This window comes from Mesoplodon bidens, assembly GCF_964165515.1.
Source record: "Mesoplodon bidens genome assembly, chromosome: 8".
Classification (NCBI taxonomy): domain Eukaryota; kingdom Metazoa; phylum Chordata; class Mammalia; order Artiodactyla; family Ziphiidae; genus Mesoplodon; species Mesoplodon bidens.
In genome coordinates, this window is record NC_138165.1 from 70238505 (window position 1) to 70262665 (window position 24161).

At 40.4% G+C, this 24161-nt stretch overlaps 1 protein-coding gene across 4 annotated transcripts in view; it reads left to right on the forward strand.

Moving 5' to 3' along the window:
• MYO1B (myosin IB) overlaps nucleotides 1-23530 on the forward strand; it is a 184967-nt gene extending 161437 nt beyond the window's left edge. For 2 of the 4 annotated variants that reach the window (XM_081242322.1, XM_081242320.1), the window contains exons 21-31: nucleotides 714-782; nucleotides 2052-2138; nucleotides 2406-2492; nucleotides 4306-4392; nucleotides 7599-7673; nucleotides 9301-9435; nucleotides 11295-11401; nucleotides 14491-14623; nucleotides 15285-15437; nucleotides 17157-17284; nucleotides 22230-23530. In XM_081242322.1, coding sequence (XP_081098448.1) covers nucleotides 714-782; nucleotides 2052-2138; nucleotides 2406-2492; nucleotides 4306-4392; nucleotides 7599-7673; nucleotides 9301-9435; nucleotides 11295-11401; nucleotides 14491-14623; nucleotides 15285-15437; nucleotides 17157-17284; nucleotides 22230-22353 — 1185 coding nt within the window. In that variant the 3' untranslated portion in view covers nucleotides 22354-23530. The remainder of the gene's footprint in view (nucleotides 1-713; nucleotides 783-2051; nucleotides 2139-2405; nucleotides 2493-4305; nucleotides 4393-7598; nucleotides 7674-9300; nucleotides 9436-11294; nucleotides 11402-14490; nucleotides 14624-15284; nucleotides 15438-17156; nucleotides 17285-22229) is intronic. The other 2 variants (XM_081242323.1, XM_081242321.1) reach the window with 2 other exon arrangements.
• The last annotated feature ends 631 nt before the right edge of the window (nucleotides 23531-24161 follow it).

The following is a 24161-nucleotide window of genomic DNA, read 5'->3' on the forward strand; positions in this document are numbered from 1 at the left end:
ACTTCTCTAGGGATAGTGTTCCAGCAGCCTTCACTCTCCAAGGCATTGGCCCTGGAAGTAAGGGCCTCTGGGTGTCGAGCTTGCCGAGCCCACTCTTGGGAAGATCTCATTGGGTCTTCCTTAACCTTCCCCACCTGGAAATAACCTCTGCTGCAGCTGAACATCCTCACGGTTCTATTGAAGGGCTCTATGGCGAGTAGGAGCTCAATAAATAAAGTTTAGTCGATTGATAGGAGTTGACTTAAATTTGTTAGCTGATTTCCCAGCTTGAGGCAGTAAAAGCAGCAAACCTAAAAGGAACTGGGGACATTAGAGGCTGACCCAGTGAGTAGCACGCTGAGAAATGGCACCAAGAAGAGAGAAGGCTTAGGAGCAGATGCAGAACTCAGCGTGTATTCATTCATGTGTGTTCACTGGGTATCTGCTATGTGCTCGACGTTGTATATAACAGCATGACACAAAGAACAGATGTTAAAAATGGTGGGTCCTGAGTCATTTAGAAATGAATTATATGTACCATCCTTGAAGCAAACTTTGGATTAATCATAATAATTTTAGATGGTTGGATATTTTGATTTCTGTACTTATTGGTTCCCAGAAAGAATATGGGTGATCAAGAGTTCATTGCACTAAGTGAGCAAATTCTCTTTCTCGGTGTGCATGTTATGGATATGTAAATAGAATTGCTGATATCTTCCCCTTTCACCCTACAGCAACAAAAGAGGTATCAACAGATAAAGAGCTCTACCTTGGTAATTCAGTCTTATATCCGGGGTTGGAAGGTGAGTTTAAAAGAAGTGATCCTTACTTATGTGAGGTTTTCATGTTCTTTACAAAGGATGATGTCTCTGGGCTCACCCTGCAGGGGAGGGTTCCTCATCTCCTGCCTACCCTGTAAACAGTCAGATGGAAAAAATAAATATTATGGGCCAAGCTCCGGCCCTACACCATGTCTTGGCTGCTTCCTGCTTTCTTTTCAAGAGCTTTGTTCTCTGAGCAGGAAGTCCTTGAAATAATACCGTACATGATTTCAATATCCTCTTGGCCCCTGTTTGCGAGGAAAGCTGTAGTGCAAAAGCCTGTCTCACACTGTTGCCTCCATACCTGTGAGCCCTGCCATACCTCAGCACCCCAGCACAATGCCTTCCATACCTTCCCTGTGACCATCTTGCAGGCTGCCCCATCATGATTGAAAGATCCTAAGCGCTGGCTGTCCTAGTGCACCCACCACCTGGTTCTGGATCCTTCCTGCCAAAGTGTGATTCAGAGTCAGCACACTATAGCCCACAAGCCAACTCTTGGTTCAGGAGTCCTGCGGCTTCCATTGCCTTTTGTCTAGGCCTGTGGGCAGCCCAGGTGCTTAGTAGTTGTCCCACAGCAATGGCCAAATACAAGTCTGGTGTGCTCAGAGTAAGTGAAATTGCTGCCTGCAGGTTTTTCTTTGACCTACTACCGAGTCCTGGGTCCAGGCGTCCAGTCTAGAGACTTCAGAGGCAGAACTCAGGGTTCACCTCCAAACCGGCTCTCCTCCTGGCCCCCACTAAATCATTTTCAAGCAACTCCTGGAAAGAAGCCACTAGTACTGAACCAGTGAGATCATTTTATTTTATAGCAAGTTTTCAGCCATCTCTTTTGAAAAAAAAGTACAGCTACAGTTCCTTCCAGACAATAATAATAAAAGTGATCAAGTGGATTTTGGTGGATCGTTGGAGATCCACTGACCACCTTCTGAGAACTGTTCCTTCCATCTGCCGTGTCCAGTTTGTATTGCTGTGGTCAGGTGTTTTCCTGTCACGTATCAGGGCGTGGGAGGCCGCTGTCTATCTGAGTGGGGCTACACTGTCATGCTTGCTAATGGCTTCATTTACCACCTTCTCATGGTCCATTTTGGGCTAATAAAGCAACCTTCCCTTTTCCTTTCTTTAAGCTATTGATTTTTCCCTTGAGAAGGGGGATTATGACTATCTCTTCAGGTAGTTTTTTTTCAAGTCACTATGGATATAGTTTTTTGGTGTTAATTTTCTATCTTTCTGGGTCATTCTGTGCTTTAGGCCCGAAAAATCCTGCGGGAGCTGAAGCATCAGAAGCGCTGTGAGGAAGCAGCCACCACCATCGCAGCGTATTGGCATGGTACCCAGGTAGGCCAGAGACGCCCGGGAAGGCAGCGGGTCAGGAGTGAGGTGCGGAGCAGCGGACCCTCCCGTTCGGGATTCACTGGCTTAAGCTCCTGAGCACGTGTCTGCCTCTTGCTCTTTCCAGCGTTTCGGTGTGGGGTGGTGGCACACGCTTTTGTGTTTACTGTTTGATGGTGACCGGTGTCTCTCTTCCTCTTTCTCCATTGGGAATCAGCAGTAACCTTTCTTGCCTTTAAACTTTTCTGTAACTCCTTTTCAAATGCATCACAGGCGCGAAGGGAACTGAGCCGGCTGAAGGCGGAGGCTAGGAATAAACATGCTATTGCAGTTATTTGGGCTTACTGGCTTGGATCTAAGGTACTTGAAATGCACATCGCGTCACTCCCATCCTGGAATCCGCAATAATCAGTCCATATCTCTAGCATCTCAGGGGATGAAGACCCATAGTTAACAGTGGCTCACACTGGCGCACGTCCTAGTAGCCAGATTTAAATAACCCTGGAGATGTTCGTGCCAAGAGCACATTAGGAAGCTTAAGCATGCGTAGGCAAAAAAGACTAATTAATTGCTTACTAATGAGGTACTAGCATAGTTGCTCTTTTTTTTAAACTCTCAAGTAACGTGCATGTTTAGTTTTGGGGGGTTTTTTGTTTGTTTTTTACCCCCCTAATGTATCCTGGCAGTTTTCTGAAGGTGTTTTTGTGCGCGACGGGGGCATGATGGGAATGTTAAAGTTTGGGTTTCGATTGGTCTTCTGCACCCTGTTAATAATAGAAACACCGTTAACGCATGCTCGACAAAAATATTAATCCATGAATGAATTGTTTTTTAGGCTCACTGTGGCAGCTGTTGATTATTATAAGCAAAATATTATATGTGAAAAGAAATATCATCTGTGATTTAGCAGAAAGCTATGTTCATGCAAAGCTAGCTGTAATTGCCCCTGAAGAATCCCAGGAATTTCGGCATCAGCTGTTTGTGTTCAGAAACAAAAGCCTCCTGAAATACTCTCACTAATCCCCAGGCAGAGTCGTGGGCTCTGTGACCGTTTCACATATCCCAAGGGAGGGAGCATTTTAGATGTTTTTGTCACTTAGAAAATCAAAGATCATCTCTGCTAAACATGTGTATCCCAGTTAGAAACTCAAATATCATTACGGTCCTATGTTTTTAAGTCTACCTTGTCAACATTACAAACCCGTCTTGTGAGAAAAATGAGAAAAGTCAACATTTGCCTGTATAAGGATGTTAACTTGCCACAATCTAACCAAAGTTGTTCATTTGTGTTCTCCCCTGAAAACCTGTGTGGAACAAACTAGTTCCCTTTTATAAACTGAGGGAACTGTCTTAGCAGAGGCAGAGGGACTCCTAGACAGTTACTCTGGGATTTCTCCACTGAATGAGAGAAATCCATTTCCCAGTCTGAGTACTGGGATGTAATGAAACGTTAGTGCCTGTCTGTTCCTGTCTTTTAAAATAGCGTGCCTCAGATTAATTTTTCCCTAAGATCGATTTTTAAACCTAAGAGTTATTTCACTTTTTTATTTTGCTTCCATATATTTCACTGTTTAGGGCCTTACCTAATATTGAATTTTGATACATGCTACTTCTAATTTTCCAACTGGAAAAAATTGGGGGTTTTGTTGTTTTTGTTGGAAACTTCAGAGACGCAGCCTTTATTCCTTCCAGTTTTCTAAATGGTTGTTCACAAGAGCTGTCTTCTTATACGTCCAAATGAATGAACTCAGGAATTCACAGCCTCTTTAGCCCCGTGGGCTGGCAGCAAAGGGAAGTCTAAGTAAATCATTAGGTGCCACTCACAGATCTAAGGCTTTGATGAGGGAGGAGAGTGAGAGAGTGTGGAGAAGGGAGTGAAGAGGGAGAGAGAACAGGGGAGAGAAAAGGAACAGAATGGAAGTAAGGGGGAGGGCAGGGGAGTGCTTCCCTCAGGTACCCTCCTCTGGGACAGAGTCTCAATGCACTGAAAATACAAGGGACTATGCTAGCCTGACACTGATGCTTTGGGTTTAAATGATTGTGCACCATTTCTCTTTCATTCTGAAATCCTGATACATAAATTGGCTCTTCTGTTTGGTGGGGTGTCTTTTTCTGGTCATTTGTGCTGTCTGCATTGGGCTGTCTCTTTTATTTACCATCTAAAACATTCTAGGCTCGAAGGGAATTGAAACGCTTGAAGGAGGAGGCTAGGCGTAAGCATGCAGTTGCTGTCATTTGGGCTTACTGGCTTGGACTGAAGGTACTTCCTCAACCTCTTCTTTCTGTCCACGGTGAACTCAGTGAAGCCTAGCACCTACTAACTCTGACCAAACGATTGATTATGCTTGCTCATGGTCTGCACAGTCTTTTACAATGTCATCTTGCCTAATTTGGTTTCCTTTTGAGAACAAACCTGTACACCCAAATTTTCTGATTTTATTGCATTGTCTTTCTTTAAATAATAAGTTTAAAGTAATAGCATATTACTTTAAATAGTAATGTAACATATTTTATTCTTTGTTATCCAAGTTCTGTTTAATGTTCTCTTTATGAGGATGAAGATTTTTTTTTCATTTAGGAGACAGAGTTACAGCAGTTGAGCTTAGAAGCTGACCTACCATTGCAGTGACCAGCCTGGGGATATTGGGCTTTTGTTTCCCTTTACCCGTCGATTCTGTCCCATTGACGGCTCCTGGAGCAGAGCTTTCTTCAAAGCGCCCATCGTTCTAATTGTTCAGCGTAGAAACGAAAGGGTTTTGCATTAAATGTACAGATTTTGACAAATAAGACCAGCAGTAGATCTTTCAGGTTAAAGAGAACTTTAGATTCAAATGCCCTCTAATTTAGGGCCGGGTTTATTTTCAAGCAATACTTCCTACTTGATGTAAGCTTGCATGTTAGTGAATATGACTCTGAGCTCTGGAAAACCTTGAGAATGACCTTTAGGCAATATAAGGATTTTGTCTTCCTAATATTCCTTCCTAACCCCTCACTGTAGGGAGCCATCCATATTGTCATTTTGGGATAATTAGGCCTTTTTTGGACATTTCCTCTTTGTTATTTTTACTATAATACTATAATAATTCATTTTTAAAAAATATTTGAATATCCTCCAGGAAACCATTGACTCTGAACCTGAACTGGTTTAGCAGTATCTGTAAACTCTGCTTTGAACAATCTGCGTTTTTCCCTGAAAGTTTAGCCTATAAACTTTTAGTAAATGAACTTTTTTGTTATAATGAATATTCATCAAGTAATTGTTGAGGCAATTAAGAAGTAACTTAAATATGAATTTAAGATGTTCTATTTCAAGAATTCTGAACAGGTTCTGTTACTACTTTTTAAAAGTTAAAACGGAGGATTTTATTTCCCATTTTATTCACATTCTGATTTGCATTCTAATTTTCAGAAAAGGAAGGAACAAACAAAATTGAGTCAGGATTTTTACTCTCTATAATGATTCCTACCAGCAACATCATGTTTCTCTTCAGTTTTCCGGATTTAACTAATTGCATATGATTTAAAAAGTACTTTTAGGTTAGAGTGTATGCTAGCATCCTATAAACCAAATTCAGTTCACAGGTGAATACTGTTTTAGCTGAAGTTAACTGGGCTTACTCTATAGACATAACTGTCTTTTTTTTTTCCAGTTTCCACAAAACAGGAGTATTTAATATGTTACCATTATTGTTATAAGATTAAACATCTTTGAAGTCCAAGAATGTAATAATTTTGTATTTTTTTAAAAAACAAGTATGTTGATATGAACAGTAATTTTGCCCTTTTAAATGATTTGATTCTTGTGGAATTGATTACAATGTTCAGTGGACCCTTTTTAAGACCCCGGGGCCCATGAAGGGAACCCATTCTATATGCCAGCATGTTGTCACCAAGCCTCTTCTGTGTGTAGCTGTTTTTCAGGAGAAAGGGCCTGTCCTGTATCAAAAAGAATGTTGCATTGAGCTCAGTTACAATGAAATTCAAGTAAATATAGGACTTCTAGTATATTTCTAAGGATTTGTTTTCATGAAATGCACTTTAACTTCTCTGCTTTTATACACTCTTACAATTTCAGGGGCTAATTAATAGGTATCATTTTTCTTCTTGTTCCTTCTAACCTTGTAAGTGAGATTTGAAATAGTTATAGACAACTCCATGGCTAAAAGAGAAATGATAATCAGTAACATAAGATATGAATTAAAGGAAGAACTGCCTATGTGGTGTATGGGGGAATTTTTAACCCTTAATAATCCGCAGATGTAGAGAATAGGTCTGGTGCTCAAATGCCCAGAGGGACCAGGCAGGTCACATGGAGGAGGGAAGTAGCAGATGGAAGGTAGGGTAGGAACGGCAGGCCTCCTGCGGGCCTCCTGCGGTTTGGAGGGTACAGCTCTCTTCCAAAGGCAGCAACGGCTGCTCTGGTCCACTCAGTCTTTGTCACGTGGGAATAGGACTCACTGTTGCTAGATCTTAGAAAATTGTAAGAGAAACCTGCAGCCTGAATTCCTGTGTGAACGTCTTAACTTTAAAATGTGCATATGAAACATTTTTCGACAAACAATTTGGTTACTAGTTTGCTAGTTTACAGTCCCTAATGTAGAAATATTTTGAACATGTGCAATTGAACCCGGAAAGCTAAAGATATAAGAAAAACATACATAATGTCTGTATTATTCAAGTAGGCTCATATTTTGCTAAATTCTAACTCTCCCATTTATAACTGAATGATGATAAACATTTTAAGTGTTTTCCCCCTCAGTTTCCAAATTTAGCTATCATTCATTCATTTAGCAAACACCTGTTATTTTATTTGTTAGACACTAGTATACAAGGTAAATACGACAATATAGCAAGGAAGAAATGGTAAACTAAAACTGTAATATGATGCCTTAAGTGCTGTGATTCGTTTTAGTAGACAGTTTGATGGGAATAGAGGTAAGAGAAAAAGTAATGCACTTAAATGGCAGATAATGATCATTCAGTATCTTCCTTTTAAATTCTTATTTTTAGTCACATTCACTTCTCAGTATGCAGTACTAAAGTCCTGTCGTCATATGCAAGGCTTTTGGAAACTGCCATATATTTCTTCAGGCATTTTTTTGCCTTCTAAGAACAATTTGAAGTGAAAATTACCTTACATAATTTTTTCTGGAATGTATTTTGGTTTGTCATGGGTTTGCAGCTCTGCCTATAAAGCGTTTCTCATCAGATTGTCAGGCTCTTTAAAAACTAGTTAAGAGGATTAAAAACATCAGAACACTCTGGTATTATCTTGCATCTCTGAATTTCTTTTTCTCCAATTTAAAACCCACTGTCTCAGTATGCTTCAAGTATTTTACTGTATCCAGAAAGACACTCATACATTTACTTGTTCCATCTATGTTCGATTTTAATAGAGGTGTATCACCTTTATGGGCATCTGCTGGCCGTGTAGTAACCTCTGTATTCTGCTGCTGCTTTTTAAAGGTCCGCAGGGAGTACAGGAAATTCTTCAGAGCCAATGCTGGAAAGAAAATTTATGAATTTACACTTCAGAGAATTGTAAGTTTATGCTTTACATATGGCTAATTAGCATTATTGCATTAACTAGTTAATAGCACCAACTCAGTAATATGTGACTTATTTGGTAACAATTAAATCATAACTGTGCCACTGAGAGTTTGTGACCTTTTTTATCATCGGTTCTAAAATTCAAGTAGAATTGTGTCAGAAAGAGGCCTGTACGTGATTAATCAAATATTCTTCTTCTTTGACAGAGAGAACATACTTCGGGGAAAGTGAACCCAAGAAAGCCAGGTGTCTTAGTTCAGGCTGCTATAACAAAAATGCCATAGACTGTGTGCCTTAAACAATAAACATTTGTTTCTCACAGTACTGGAGGCTGAACAGCCCAAGATCAGGGTGCCAGCATGGACTGGTTCTGGTGAGGGCCTCTTCCTGGTCTCCACACATGACAAAGAGAAGGAGAAGCTAACTCTTTTCCTGTCTCTTCTTCTAAGGGCACTAATCCCATCTAGGAAGCTCTGCCCTTATGACCTCCTCTCAACCTCATTACCTCCCCAAGGCCCCACCTCCTAACACTATCCCTTTGGGGGTTAGGGTTTCAGCCTAGGAATTTGAGGGGAATGCCAAGAGCTTGCCCTGCTAAACTGCCATGAGCCGCTGCAAAGTAAGGTTGGCAAACAAGCTAGTGGGTGGAGGGGTGAGGGAGAGCAAGGCTATGCCCCTCTCCCGGGGTGGATTCTAAAGTTCCCTTCCATCTTTCCAAGGAGTAGATGTAGTGGTGAAGAGTGCAAACTCTGGAGACAGCTGGCTCCACCACTCACAGATTTGCGAGCCTCATTTTGTCATCTGTAAAATGGGGATAATAATAGCATTAAACTTGTAGAGGTATGGTAAGGATTAAGGTGAAGTAACACTATAAAGCTCCCACAGTGCCTGGCCCATGTTAAGTGCTCTAGAGCAGGGGTCCCCAACACCCAGGCCGCCGACTGGTACTGGTCTGAGGCCTGTTAGGAACCGAGCTGCACAGCAGGAGGTGAGCATCAGGCAAGCGAGCAAAGCTTCATCAGCCGCCCCCCATGGCTTACATTACTGCCTGAATCATCCCCCTCCTCCGTGGAAAAACAGTCTTCCACAAAACCAGTCCCTGGTGCCAAGAAGGTTGGGGACCGCTGCTCTAGAGCAGTGCTGTCCAGTAGAACTTCCTGCAGTGACAAAAATGTTGCGTATCTTTGCTGTTCAGTAGAGTAGCCACTAGCCACGTGTGGCTAGTGAGCACTTGAAATGTAACTAATGTGACTGACGAACTGGATTTTTAATTTTTTTAATTACTTAAAATTTAAGTATAAATAGCCACCTGGGCCTAGTGGCTACCTGTCAAACACTGCAGCTCGCTAATGTTGACTGGTATTAGTATTAATGTTAATATTAAAATTAGTATGCGCGTTAGTATCCTTCTTTTCTCTTAACCATTTGGTGGAGCTCAGATTTCTCCAACCAATGCGAAGAGAGGAATAGAAACTTTCCAGAAGAGTTACAAAGTCTTATGGACTAAAACTTGGTAAATTCCACTAAAGACTGGTTTCTTTGAGTCTGGTTTATGTCAAACAGTGTTTTCTTCTGGTGTATTTTACTCATCTGGTATTTTCTGTCAAACCCAACACAGGTGCAAAAATACTTCTTGGAAATGAAAAATAAGGTGCCTTCCTTATCTCCGATAGATAAGAATTGGCCATCAAGACCTTACCTATTCTTGGATTCTACTCACAAGGAGCTAAAAAGGATTTTCCACTTGTGGAGGGTAAAAATTGTCTTGCTATGTTTTTTCAGAGACTTCTTATCATATATGTTGAGTGTTTGAGGAGTGTTACGTAAAAGCAGAATTTTCCTCTAGCCTCAAGGAGAATTAGTTAAGGAAGTTGGTGTTTCTGAAGCGGGCAGCGTGCTTGGCTTTCTGTGAGAATTCCTAGAGCCCCAGGTGCTCCTGTGGCATCCTCTCTCATCCGTGGTTGGGAAGGGAAGAGCAAGGCTGCATTGTCTTTCCCGTCCAGATTCTAGTTGCTTTCAAGTAGTTGAGTTTTTTGTTTTCATCTTTAGTTGAAGAAATATTTGCTGGAGGTAGAAGTAATAAAATTTGAACATCTTCATGTGAGTAGTAAAGTCTCAAAAATTGTATGAGTTTACTTTCTACGAAGACATACGTAGACACACATGAGAACACACACATTTTAATGGACTGGGGGGGAAGAAGCTCTAAAGTCACCCAAAGGACATTAAAGAGATTAAAATTTCCCTACCTGAGTGAAAGGGAAGCTGAAAATCTACTTGATTTGGCCTTATATTTTGGCTCACTTAATTTTATATGAGAGCATAACATGTAATTTATGTGGTGCTCTGTGTGGAATACATGAGGTACTTGTACAGAGGTTGACTTCATTTCAATAACTTAGTTGGTATATGGAATGCTAAATATATGTCATTCAGATAGAATGAAATCATTAGGTTGAAGGCCTTGTATTTTAGTAAGTGAACAATTGATGGATACGTCTTCTGGGAAACTTTCCTGCCCAGTACTATGGGCTTCTTCTTAACTGAATCGATTATGTATAGAGAGACATTATCACTGATCAGTGATACCAGCACAGCATATAGAACTGGATTCTGAGTTCTGTTCCCTAACTTAGTGAGTCAATTTGGCAAGATTCGCCACTGTCTTCAATGTTCATCTCCCCCTTTGAGTCTGATATGGAAACTATTTTCAGAAGTAATGATGGGAAGCTTCTAATGCTGGGCATCCGCTCTGCCTGTCCTTTCCCCCGGCCCCTGAGCCTTGCCTTTACCTCCGTTGAACTGGGGGTGGAGAATGAGAGGGATGAGTTTATTCTAAGGGTGGGCAGCAGTGCTAACGTTCCTTTATATGATTATGTGGGTGGTCCTCAACCACCCCTGAACTGAATTTCTTAGAGAGTTCATCTAAAGAACCTGGTCCTGCCCCTCCCACCAGCCCCATCTCCTTTCAGTGCAGTCTCAGAATCGGGTGAAGGGAAGATTTCTCAGGTCCCGTGTCCACGTTATAAAATGGTAATGGAGGATTCGGAACAGTGCTTTTCAAACTATAGGTGATAGCATACTTGTGGGTCATGAAATCAATTTAGTTGATTACTACCAGCATTTTAAAATGAAATACAGTACAATAGAAAATAACGGGACATACGACATCGTAGAAAGGATAAGTATTGTTTGGTGAAGCTTTTGTGTAAGTTGTCTATATGTGTGTCTATAAATATGTGCACTGGGTTGTGATGTACCATGTTTTCCTTACTGTGAGCCTCTGAAAGAGTATGATAGCTCAGGACTGTGGATGTCCAAGGGCTGACATCATAATGGGAGGAAACGGTACTCCTGGGGGGCCCAGGCCAGATGTTTTGAAATAGCATCGCAAGTTCTGCCATACAAACAGTAGTTTTTATGACATTTTCCAAGACCAACCTTTTAAAGCTGAGGAAGGAAAAATTCTCTTGGCCTTTTAAATGAATATTTCATACACATTTACGATTATTCTTACTGCTGGTAAATTGACTTAGCATATTTAAGGATGAGAAATGATTTATTTATATAAGTGATGTCCTTTTTTTTTTTTCTTCTTTTCATATCTCACAGTGTAAAAAATACAGGGACCAATTCACAGACCAACAGAAACTTATTTATGAAGAGAAACTAGAAGCCAGTGAACTCTTCAAAGACAAGAAGGCTTTATACCCATCTAGGTATTATGGCTTTGCTTTACCCATAAAAGTCAATATTTTAAAAGTTTCTCAAATATATTCGTAGGCATTTTCTAGTGGGTTTTGATTTTAGTAATACACAGATTTTTAATTTCATGAATTATTTTATGATCAGCTGGATATGAATGTAACACATTTGAGCAAGGGCTTCCATAGTATACTTCGAGAAATGAGATCACATTTGTTGGTTTAACTCTATTGGCATTACCTGAACACTTCCTAAATAATTAGAAGTTGTCATTTAAAATAAAAATTGTCTAGGCTGTTAAGTTAAATTTACATTGTAAATTCCCATTCGTTTTCTGTAGTTTTTGGACACTAGCTGGTTTCTTATGGCAATCCACTGTAATCACCATTCCAATCTTCCTGCTTTAACAAGCTGGGTCAGAATCTCATTTGTAAGATAAATGAAGAATGAGCCAGTCTGTCACTTTCTGAGTGTTGCCTAGGCACTGGCCTGTGGTGGCCTTTGGTCGGCTAACTTTTGGCTGTGAGTTCACTGGCCTCTGCAGCAAGTTCAGTTCCTTTATTGTAGACACCAAGTACTCAGTAAAAGAAGGAACACCAACTGCAAGTTTGCCAAGTGAAGTTCTTGGTAAAAACTGCTTATCAGAATATTCTTACATCTCCCAAGCTCATCGTTTTCCCCCTAGAATTCCTATCCCCTTTACATCTGATGTTTCTAAAAAAGTAGATTGTACAGTTTCAAGCCAAATCTGTAACAACTTTTAGCTTTTCCCAAAGAATGTCTTAGAAATAAAAATTCATTATATGCTAAGTATATTCACACGTACTGCATGTGGTGTGTGTGTATTCTCTACGTCTACACATATTTGAAAGCTCTTCTTCTTAAAGGATTAAATGAACATAAGTTGCCAAACTCATATGCTTTAGATATTTTAAATGGCACAGCTTCCTTGGTCAGCTGACTTGGCTGCTTGAGGGGGTGTACACTCCCCTCAATCAAACACAGCGTCTAAATCCAACACTGTTCAAAGTACCTGCTCTGTAAAGCATATTCAAACAGTTAGGTTGTCTGTATTCTTTCTCCACCAACTTAATTCATTCAACTTTTTCTTTATATGTCTTTACATTATACAGTGACCTTAATTAACATCCCCTATGGATGACTCTTTAGAAACTGGAAGGAGAAAAAATGCACTTTGAAGAAACAAATTCAAAGACTGTTAGCACTTTGTATTATTAAAAATGTGTTTGAATGTGAACAACAACCAAAAACTGTTAATATCAAGCCAAGTCCTCTTGGGTAGTTTTATTAGTTTTCGGGGATGGTAGCGTGCTCACCCTCTAGCACTGAGAGGTCGAATCGTTTACCCTCCCACCGCCGTGTGAAGCGGCCGTCCTTAGGGGTGCCAGCCTCTTCTGTCCTGGGAGCCATGAAACACTGACCACCTACGTGGATTTTCCTCCCTGATCCTCCACACACAACACAAGCATTTACAGTTGTATTTGCAAATTGCCAGAACTTTATAGCTCGAAATGAAGCCGTGGTTTTTCCTTGACGTCTTTGAAGAAGCCTCCCGGTCACCCCACAGGTCTTTAGGGAAAGCCACCTTGGTGCCGTGTGCATGATCATGCCTCTTGCAAGAAGTAGTTTGGAAGAAAACTGCTCTGATTCTGGATGTTTACCTTGGCCACCTCTGTCCAGTTAGGGGCATATCCTAAGAGGAAAGGCCCGATTTTTCTTTCATGTATGGCCTACGTAGAGCCAGAGTTACATGGTAATATTAAGTGCTCTGCCGTTTTCTTCTCAAGTGGTTGCCCTGCATCTGTTCTTCCCCAGAAGGCCTACTGATTTCCTTACTCTCTGTGAGAAAATGAAAATTTTCTCTGGAGCAGGTGATGGTAATGATTTGTGCTCTTCTTACCATTGCTAAGTATTGTTTAAAGATATTAATGAATCCTGTGTAGGCAGCTGTTAACCTTATAATAACAGATGAAAAGGAATGACCTATTCCTTCCTGTGAGGCCATGCACATGGGTCTTGGCTGTCCTACTTGTGAGTGATTTCTTTCTTGGTTGATTTTTATCAAAGTCTTACCAACCAAATGCCATGATCACATCAAAAATATATTTGAGGTGATTCCTCATTGTAGTTTTGATTTGCATTTCTCTAATGTTGATGCTGGAGAGGGTGTGGAGAAAAGGGAACCCTCTTGCACTGTTGGGGATGTAAATGGACACAGCCACTCTGGAGAACAGTATGGAGGTCCCTTAAAAAACTACAAATAGAACTACCATATGACCCAGCAATCCCACTACTGGGCATATACCCTGAGAAAACTATAATTCAAAAAGAGTCATGTACCACAATGTTCATTGCAGCACTGTTTACAATAACCAAGACATGGAAGCAACCTAAGTGTCCATTGACAGATGAATGGATAAAGAAGATGTGGCACATATATACAATGGAACATTACTCAGCCATAAAAAGGAACGAAATTGAGTTATTTGTAGTGAGGTGGATGGACCTAGAGTCTGTCATACAGAGGGAAGTAAGTCAGAAAGAGAAAAATACTGTATGCTAACACATATGGTATCCAAAAAAAAAAAACCATTGGTTCTGATGAACCTAGGGGCAGGACAGGAATAAAGACAGAGACGTAGAGAATGGACTTGAGGACATGGGGAGGGGGCAGGGTAAACTGGGACGAAGTGAGAGAGTAACATTGACATATACACACCACCAAATGTAAAATAGATAGCTAGTGGGAAGCAGCTGCATTGCATGGGGAGATCAGCCAGGAGATCAGCTCGGTGCTCTGTGACCACCTAGAGGTGTGGGATAGGGAGGGTGGGAGGGAGACGCAAGAGGGAGGGGATATGGGGATATACGTATATGTATAGCTGATTCACTTTGTTATACAGCAGAAACTAACACAACATTGTAAAGCAATTATATTCCAATAAAGATGTTAAAAAAAGAAAAGAAAAAAATATATATATTTGAAATTTGAATTTCAAAATCAACTGACCTGTTACCTTTTTCTAGTTAGTAGTACTTCCATGTGAAACCTTTTCTTACGTGAGGAACTTTTTTCCTTTAGTGTTGGGCAGCCATTCCAGGGGCCTTACCTGGAAATCAGCAAGAATCCCAAGTATAAGAAACTCAAAGATGCCATTGAAGAAAAGATTATCATTGCTGAAGTGGTGAACAAAATTAACCGTGCTAATGGGAAGGTAAAAACGCTAACCCTGAAGACCTGTAAGAAGTGTTTATCAGTTGGGACAGTTTTCTGAATGTTAAAATTTGCATTTCGGAAATAGACTCACAGACATAGAAAACAAATTTATGGTTACCAAAAGGGAAAGGAGTGGGGAGGGGTAAATTAGGAATTTGGGGTTAACAGATAAAACACTACTAAATATAAAATAGATAAACAATAAGGTCCTACTGTATAGCGCAGGGAACTATATTCAGTATCTTGTAATAATCTATAACAGAAAAGAATCTAAAAATATATATATGTGTGTGTGTGTGTGTGTGTGTATGTATAACTGAATCGCTTTGCTGTGTGCTGAAACTGACACAACATTGTAAATCAACTATACTTCAAAAAAATTTGCATTTCATATACTCTACAGAATTACTGTGAATGGAGCTGTTTTCTCTTACCTTTAAGCTTAGGTGGAAATTTGCTTGTTCTCTGAAATTTTTGTGAGCTAAAATAGATTATCTATGTTCTTTAGTGTGTTCTCGTTTACGTAGGTGTGCATGCTGAAAAATATTAGAATAATATTTTCTACATTTCTACAAATAACAATGCTTTAAACTCATGAACTCTTTTGGGGGATTTTTGATCATTGGTTTTACATCCTTTTTTGTTTTGGTTTCTTGTAGAGTACATCCCGGATTTTCCTCTTAACAAATAATAATCTCCTTCTTGCTGATCAAAAGTCTGGACAGATCAAGTCAGAGGTTCCCCTGGTGGATGTAACCAAAGTATCGATGAGCTCACAAAACGATGGCTTCTTTGCCGTCCACCTCAAAGAGGTAAAGCTTTAACTATTGATTTGACTGAAAGATTTCTGCATTGGTCCAATCTCTCAGACATTGATCTAAAATTTTCCACATGTGAATAATCCTATTACTTGAAGTTTATATATTCTTCTTACCGACCTGCAAATTTGGTCTATATTCACTCATGTAAAATCTCAGGCTTGGTTTTTTAGTAACTGAATAAGATTAATGACTCTTTTTGACTCGTTCACTTGAGTTCTCTTTTCACTGAGTAGCTTTTTGTTTACACCCACCATGATGTGCCTTATTTTGAGACTAATTCCTAGAAATATCAAGACATTCAAAATTATACTTCCTTCTGTTGTTTCTTCTATTAAATTAGTAAATGTTTTCTTGTTCATCATTAATTTGGGGGGGTTCTAATTAAAGGATGCAACTATAATAAAACAACTGCCTAGTAATTTTGACCTAAAGATTTTTTAATGTCAGCTTAACTAAGACCTACTGGCTTGAACTGAGTGGTTAAGAGTGTAGGCTCTGGTATTGGTGTCACTAACTTTACAGTGACCTTGGCCAAGTCATTTAACTTTAATATGCCTACCTAATTTTCCTTTTCTTAAAATAGGGAAAATATTAGTACCTACTTCATAGTGTTGTTATAAGGGTGAAAAGAAACTATGTAACGTGCTTTTAGCATAGTGCCTGTCACATAACAAATAGTCACTGAATAAACAGATGTCAGCAAATATTAATCGTCTATAGGTACATATACTTAGCTAATAGATAGTAACCTATCTAGCTGATTCTAAACATAAGAAAATCCCATAAGTTTAGTTCAGCCTGTTTTCCCCACTATGGATTTTAGCCTAAAGGAGCATATTAAATCAGTGATTCCGAGCCTCAATTATATATTAAAATATGCTGGTCCCCAGGCCATTTCCCCAGTCCAACCGAATCAGAGTTTCTTGGAATGGGGCAAAAGCATCCTGTATTTTGAAAGCTCCCCAGGTGGGTCCCTTGTGCAGCTAAGGTTGAAAGCCACTGCCTGAGGGTATTTGTTGGAAGTCTTTTTGTTGTTGTTGTTGTTATTTTTTTTAACCAAATCATGGAGGAGCTTTTAGAACAGCCCTTTCAGAATGAGTTATAGGTTAGGTCAGTGCTTCTCGAACCTGAGTGAGCAAACAGATCACCCAGGGGTCTTCTTGTGGAATCATTTGCAGTGGGCCTGCGGTCAGGCCTGAGCGTCTGCTTTTCTAACAAGTTCCCAGGTGATGCGGATGGTGCTTCTGGTCCATCGACCAACTTGGGGTGGCAAGGGGTTAGGTAACCTTACTAAAGTGCTCGGAGCAACTTGGAAGAAATACTGCGTTTGTCCTTATTGTTTATTCGGGAGGATGGACTTCAGGAGCTGATGTGTTTTTTTTGTTTGTTTGTTTGTTTGTTTTTTTTGCGGTACGCAGGCCTCTCACTGTTGTGGCCTCTCCCGTTGCGGAGCACAGGCTCCGGACGCGCAGGCTCAGCGGCCATGGCTCACGGGCCCAGCCGCTCCGTGGCACGTGGGATCTTCCCGGACTGGGGCACAAACCCGCGTCCCCTGCATTGGCAGGCGGATTCCCAACCACTGCGCTACCAGGGAAGCCCGGAGTTGATGTTTTAAAGAGACTATAACTGTGTTTTCAGCCAAACCTGTAAACATGTACCTCCTGAGCTGTCTTTAATTATGATAACCTGACTCTTGGTGTGTCCTTTCAGGGCTCGGAAGCAGCTAGTAAAGGAGACTTTCTCTTCAGCAGTGATCACCTGATTGAAATGGCCACCAAGCTCTATCGGACGACTCTGAGCCAAACCAAACAGAAGCTCAATATTGAAATTTCTGATGAGTATGTTCATGAATTGTGTGAATATGCCTTTTCACTTTACTTTTTTAGCTGAGCGATCTGGTCTCATTCATTTTTACAACTACTACCTATTAAGTACCGAGTATGTGTCTGGCATGTGTTCTAGATGATAGCTGGGCAGCGAGTGACACTGACCAAGTCCCCACTTTCACGTACCTGACTTCCTAGTGGAGGAGACAAGTACGCACAGACGAAATAATACATAGGTGGTGTGACTTGGGTTAGTGTCAAGTGCTTGTGGAGAAAAAAAGGCAGGTTAAAGGTCAGATGGTGTTAATTTTGATATGGAGATCAGGGAGGCCTCTTTGATGCGGTGACATTTGAATCGAAACTGGAATCTAGGGAGATGCCTTCCGGGGGAGGCAGCAGGTACAAAGGCCCTGAAGCAGGAGTGGACGTGGTGGCAGAGTTAAAATGAGGGGGAAAAACCCTGGAGCAAGAGGCAGAGGGACCTGGCTGTATAGAGCCTGGTAGCTGAGGTCAGGAATTGAGATTTTGCTGCTGATGAAAAGTCACTGTGGGTTATGGGCAGGAATGTGGCATGATCCCATTTATGGTTTTTGAAGAACTCTCTGGCTGCAGCCTGGGGAATGACTGTTAGCGAGGCAAGAGTGAAAGCAGAGAACAGTTGGGAGCCTCTGTGAGCTGTTGAGGGTAAGGACGTTGAGACTTAGGCTAGGGTGTGAGTAGGAAGTAGTGAGAAGTAGTCGGGTTCTGAGTGTGATTTGAAGGAAAAAGAGAACTTATTAACAGACTGGGTGTTAGGTTCGGGGCCTGAGCCTACATGGTACCATTTACTGCAGTAGCTGACACTGAAGAAAGAGGGGTTTGGGGGTGGCTGAGGTGTGGGGAGGGGAAGTCAGGAGTGCCGGTTGGGGATGTTGTTAGGTACTTGAGATACCTTTTCTCACATATAAACAAGAGTTATAGAGTAAGTGTTCCATGTTGACAGCGGTCCACTAGTGTCAAGACGGCTATGAATTTGAAATTTGCTTTTTTTGCTTCACATTAGGGCTCTGATTATGGAGACATGTGATTTGTATGCAGATTGGAGCATCCCTCCATTTATTCAATCTGTCAGTATGAGATCATTGACATGAATTTTAGTTACTATGTGGATTGACACTTACTTGATTACTTTTTAATAGATTGTTTACTATCTGTGTATCTACTTCCTTGCACGCAGAGTAAAAATTTGCATCACCATATCGCTCAGGAAATGATTTTATTTACTAATGACGATTTTGCCAGCCTATTATTCTATCTCAAGTCTTTATAAAAGTCTCTCTAAAATAAATTCATACCCATTCCTGTCCCCTTGTAAACCAAACCAACTCTCCTTGATGTGTTAGGATTGACAGAACCTTAGGTTCATTGTTCTAAGAATGGTGTTTAGATGGGGGCGCGGGGGTGTGGGGATATTGGCCTTTATGTATACTCTATATTGGAAAATGCAATTTACACAAAATAACTTTCCTTATGATTGGGTCCTTTCTCATAAAACAAGGAAATTAGGAAAAAAGATAAGGGCTTGTTGGGTTCCAGTCAATTAAGGTTTTAAGCTGTGAGGGCTGTTAGATCTTTAAACTCTCTTTAGTTTAAATTTTTCATAACTCAGGAAACTACACTTCTTGTTTTGGTTGGACTGGTCATTCCCACTCATCGTGGAAAGATTCTGTGTGTTCAGATGGAGAAGCTCCTTGATACATGGATGAAGCAGCCTCGCATTTGGTCTCCTACATTAATAAGGCCATCTTTGCAGAGAAAATCGCGCCAACATCCAGCCCCCAAAGGATTGCTACTTTTAAGCACTTCCCAAACTGGCATTCTGAGAACACTGCCGTTGCAGGATGCTAGTAGTGATGTGCTGTGAAGGAATGTGCAGTCCTTTTTCACTATAGCACCTCCCAGAGCCTCTGCAGTCCTGTTGCACATTGTGACTCTCCTGAGGGGCTCTGGGGGTGCCATGTGCTGTATCAACCACAGGACCCCTCCAGTGGCTCTCACAATTTCTGTTCGAGGCACATGATCTCGGAACACTGATGGGGATAGTTTGCTTCAGGGCGGCAGGGACCCTGCTTGTCACAGAAGAGGAGTGTGATGTTCTAGCTGTGTAGGCTTTTAATAAACGCGAAGATTCTGTGTGGCCACGTGAAGAAAACAAACGTTTAGTAGCATTATAAACCAGTCCGGAACACCTTTCCTTCCCCTATTCCTAATTATTGGTTGGTCTCATAAAAATAAAATAGTTGATGGAAGCTTGCCTAGCACCGTGGTCCCTTCCTGGGCAGTGCAGGAAGCCACGTGGCAGAGCAAGGCTCCCATGTAGCCTCTGATTCATAACCTCTGGGAGCTCTCAAGCAGGGATTATACTCCTTTTTGGAGAGCATTTTAAACAAAATTTTACAGAGTCATGGGGAGGGGTGCCCATGACGTATTTTTGCAGACTATACAGACCAGTGTTGTAAACAGCATACTGTGCGGTGACCAGGACCTTCCTCAGTAGATCCTTTTCAGAAGTAGAAGTAGTTATTCTAACAAACCCAGTCTCCACAATCCCTATATGTCAGTTTACAGGAGGGAAGTCAAAGGCCTGTTACTTCCTTAGAGCAGTTTTAACCTGCACATGTAGAAGGGAGAATTGAATTCAGTGAGAGACTCAACTGCCTTATAATCCCCAGTCCTTAAACTCCCAAACTATTCAATCTGTAAATAGATTGCATTTTAAGGATAACCTTAAATAAGATCTATAGTATTTCTAAAAATGAATCTATAGTAATAGAAACTAAAGTGAATTTTTCTATTCAGTATTTTAAATATACATGTGTATATGCATACATGTATACACACATACATGTAATACACACATACACATATATTATTTAAGTTATACAGTTGTTTTTCTGAATATTTCAAATCCAAACAACTAATCTATGTTCCTTTTACTGTGAAGTTCTTTATTGGTGCTGTGAAATCGTGCATCTGACATGATTATTTGCTGTAGGAGGATTCTCTGATTCTCTGTCCTTACTGTTGGGCCAGGCTTCAGTTTTCTCTTCTATGAAATAGAGATAAAGAATGGTACTTACCTCATAGGATTGTTTTAAAGTTGAGTTAATATGTGTAACTTAGTAAGAACGGTGTGGTCCGTAATAAATACTCAGTAGGGTTTAGTTACTGTTATTTCTAGAGTGAATCACGGTCATGAATTGCAAACACAGAGACAGCCAGTGTATGCTAAAGTTACTGGGAAAAGAACTCCCCGTACATTTATTACTACAAGTGGTCTTTAAAAATTAAAATGTAAAAATATTTGATTATTTATGTTAAACTTGAAAGATTTTGTTTTTCCTTTGAGGCACATAGATATAAGTATACATGCTGGAGAGAGATCTCAGGCGAATTTGGAACTAGAGCTGCTTTTTTAGTGCTTTCAAGTTGAAAAGAAACAGCTCATTTGAAAGCTCAGAAGTACCACCGATGAGTACAAACTTATGTGTCACGTTTCACTCCAGTAGCTAATGTTTGCAAAATGTGGCCTCTTTAGACCTTGAAACAGAGACTAACATGTACAGAGCAGAGCTGTTGTCGTGGGTGCCAGTGAGCATGTGACCCATCACATGGTTTTTAGAGTGACTCACTTAATTGTATGCCAGTAACTCAGAAAACAGTTCCCTGAGAAACATAACCGAAAGCATGGTAACGTTACACTGATTCTGATGGTGGAGAGAAAAGAGCACAGCCCTTGAGCTGGGAAGGGCTGGGTTCTGGTCCAGCCATGCTGCCCTCATGCCTCCTTGGTGATGCCGTCCTGGAGGGCAGAGACCTCAATTTATACATCTGGATGTCTGTTCCGTGAGGGACACCCAGCCCAGGGGGAAGCCAGTCATATGTCTGTTGTAGGAAGGAGTGACAGATAATCTTGTGGGCAGGCACTTGACTGCTGGTGATCCATGAAAGGAAAAGATTTGAACTAGAGTATATGGTTTCCCACAGTGTACCACATATACCACTGGTGGCATAAGAGGTGGCTTTAGGTGTACACTGATAGGTTTTTATGTATGTGTGGATATTAAAAATATAACTGGCAGATCAGACTCTTGATTTCATCATTTTTATTCAGTAGGTCACAGCTATTTTGTAACATTTGTTTAGTGTGTAGATATGAAAAAAGATGTGTAGGATATATGTAAATATCCAACATTTGGAAACCATAGTCTGGAGTGTCTCTAGACCCCTTTTCTTTTCCTTTTTTAAATTTATTTATTACATTTATTTATTTTTGGCTGCACTGGGTCTTCGTTGCTGTGTGCGGGCTTTCTCTAGTTGTGGAGAGTGGGGTCTACTCTTCGTTGCGGTGCGCGGTCTTCTCATCGCGGTGGCTTCTCTTGTTGTGGAGCCCGGGCTCTAGAGCGCAGGCTCAGTAGTTGTGGCGCACGGGCTTAGTTGCTCCGCGGCGTGTGGGATCTTCCCGGACCAGGGCTCGAACCTGTGTCCCCTGCATTGGCAGGTGGATTCCCAACCACTGCACCACCAGGGAAGCCCTAGGCCCCTTTTCTGAAATTCTGTATTGCATTTTCTCAATTTGTTGATAATTTAATATTTTTGCTATGCAGAAATGGAGAAACATGGAAAATAGCACGTTCATCTTTCCATCTGAAACATGTAAATAACTATTCATAGCCCTTCTTACGGTATAGGAATATGATGAGCTAATGAACTTGCGTTTACTTAGGGCTAAATTATGGCCACTGGAAGCCAAATGCAATGTAATACCTGTTGGTGTGATCCTGTGGCTAGAAGGGCTGATGGAAGGGGGAATACTTGTCAAGGTAAATATCCATTAAAAAACAAAAGCGGGTATTACTGTAATCATCAGCTGTTTAGTGGGTACTTTTCTTCAGTTTGTCTTATTCTTTTCTCCTAGGTTCCTGGTGCAGTTCAGACAAGACAAAGTATGTGTGAAGTTTATTCAGGGCAACCAGAAAAACGGGAGTGTCCCAACATGCAAGCGAAAAAACAACCGTCTTCTTGAAGTTGCTGTCCCTTAACTGGCGCCTCCCCTCTGCTTCCATGGACTCGTTTCTCTGTAACAGTGCAATTTGGTTTGGTTTTGTTTGGGTTCATTGTATGTTTGGGAATTGCCAAAGGTTAATACTGGTAGAGCCCCTTGGCAAAATAAAACTATTTGACTAATCAGTTTTTACTATTGGAATAGTTTTAACCCTCAAAGTACACCTTCTGTCCTGGGACAGGATTGTAGAAACTAACAATATCTATGCCATGTCGTGCGTGTTCCTTGTTTAGTCATCATGTTAGATCTTTGTGCCCTAAAGCAACATATTACTCATAAATCATTAATACATCTAAGTGTAGGAAACGGTCTTAACACATAGTGCATCCGTTGATCAACTATTTATTGAATGCCTACTCCGTGCTAGGCACTGTAGTAGGTGATACGAAAACTTATTAGGAACCTTTTTTTTTCTTTTAAGGCCATTGCATTCTGGCTGGTTTGTGCTGGCTTTCCCAGGGCTAAGAGAGTTTGAAAGTGTTGAGACCAAAACAGTAACTGTTGATGATGGACAGCATTTGTTAGGAACCCTGTAGTATGATCTTTAACAATATATACTTCAAGAAGGGCTGGTCCTAGGAAGTAGATATACTGATATATGACTCGGTAAATTGCCTCTACGTGTGGTTTCTATTTGAAAAGAGAAAACTGACATTTGAACAGGACTTTTAAAGTGTTCGGATCTCTTGTAATTGCTTTTAGCGGTAGAAAAGAGTCATTCTTATTTTAGAAAAAGTGACAGAAGCAGTCCAGTACGGTTATATTTTCCTGTTTCTGGTAAACATCATATATGATCCTAGATATGCTAATATCTGCAGAGTGTTGTTTTCACCCAAATTACAGTGAAAGGCTGAAAGCCTTTCAGATGGTGGCAAGCATTCTATATGATGTGCAGTAAACATCCGAGATCTTTTTTGAAAGTTTTATTTATAATATACATTTTGTATGAGAGAGATGATTAGTACAGGGTACATATTTTAGTCAAGGATCAAAATGGTGTGTGTTAATTTGCGGGATTTTCCCCCCCAAATTCACAATAAGGATTCATTTTGGAAACTATATTTTAAACTTCGGAATCAAATCGTTTCTCATTTGGGAGGATAATGTATATACATTGGTATGTTACATAATAAAACTGTTCTAATTTGGTGCCATTTCCTGGATCACAACTGTATTTTTGTATTTCAAGCTATTTTCTTACGTTGTATGTCAGTGTACTGTCGCACAGAAAGGCTTTACAATCCAAACGGTATGTGTTCTCTGTGTAACTGAATTTCACTTACCTTTTATAAACCAGAAACATTCATTGAAAGTATTTTCTGGGGATTTTCTTTTAACTTTTGTACTCTAAAAAGTTGCTCCCATAAAGAAATTCTCAGAAGCCTTTGTGTTTCTTGGCTCAGGTAGAGGATATAATTACTTCCTTTCAGTCTTTTCCAACATGTATATAAAGTGGTAGATTGATGATTACTGAAATAGGTGAGTAGAAATTTGGAATTGAGAGGTGTTTTATTAAAATGTTTTTAAAAAATATGTAATACATTCACGTTGTTCAACCTACAAATAAATGTAAAAAGATATACAATACAAATTCTCCATCCCATCCGTCACCCATCTGCTCAGTTCCTGTGCCTCCCTGCAAAGTTAACCACTGTTTTTAATTGGTTTTACTTTATGCATATGCTTACAAGAAGAAATAAAAATAGAGATTCTTATCTTCCTCCTGCTTTAGTAGACAAAAGCTATTGTAGATATTTTCCTTTACTTTGCCTTTTTCGCTCTTCA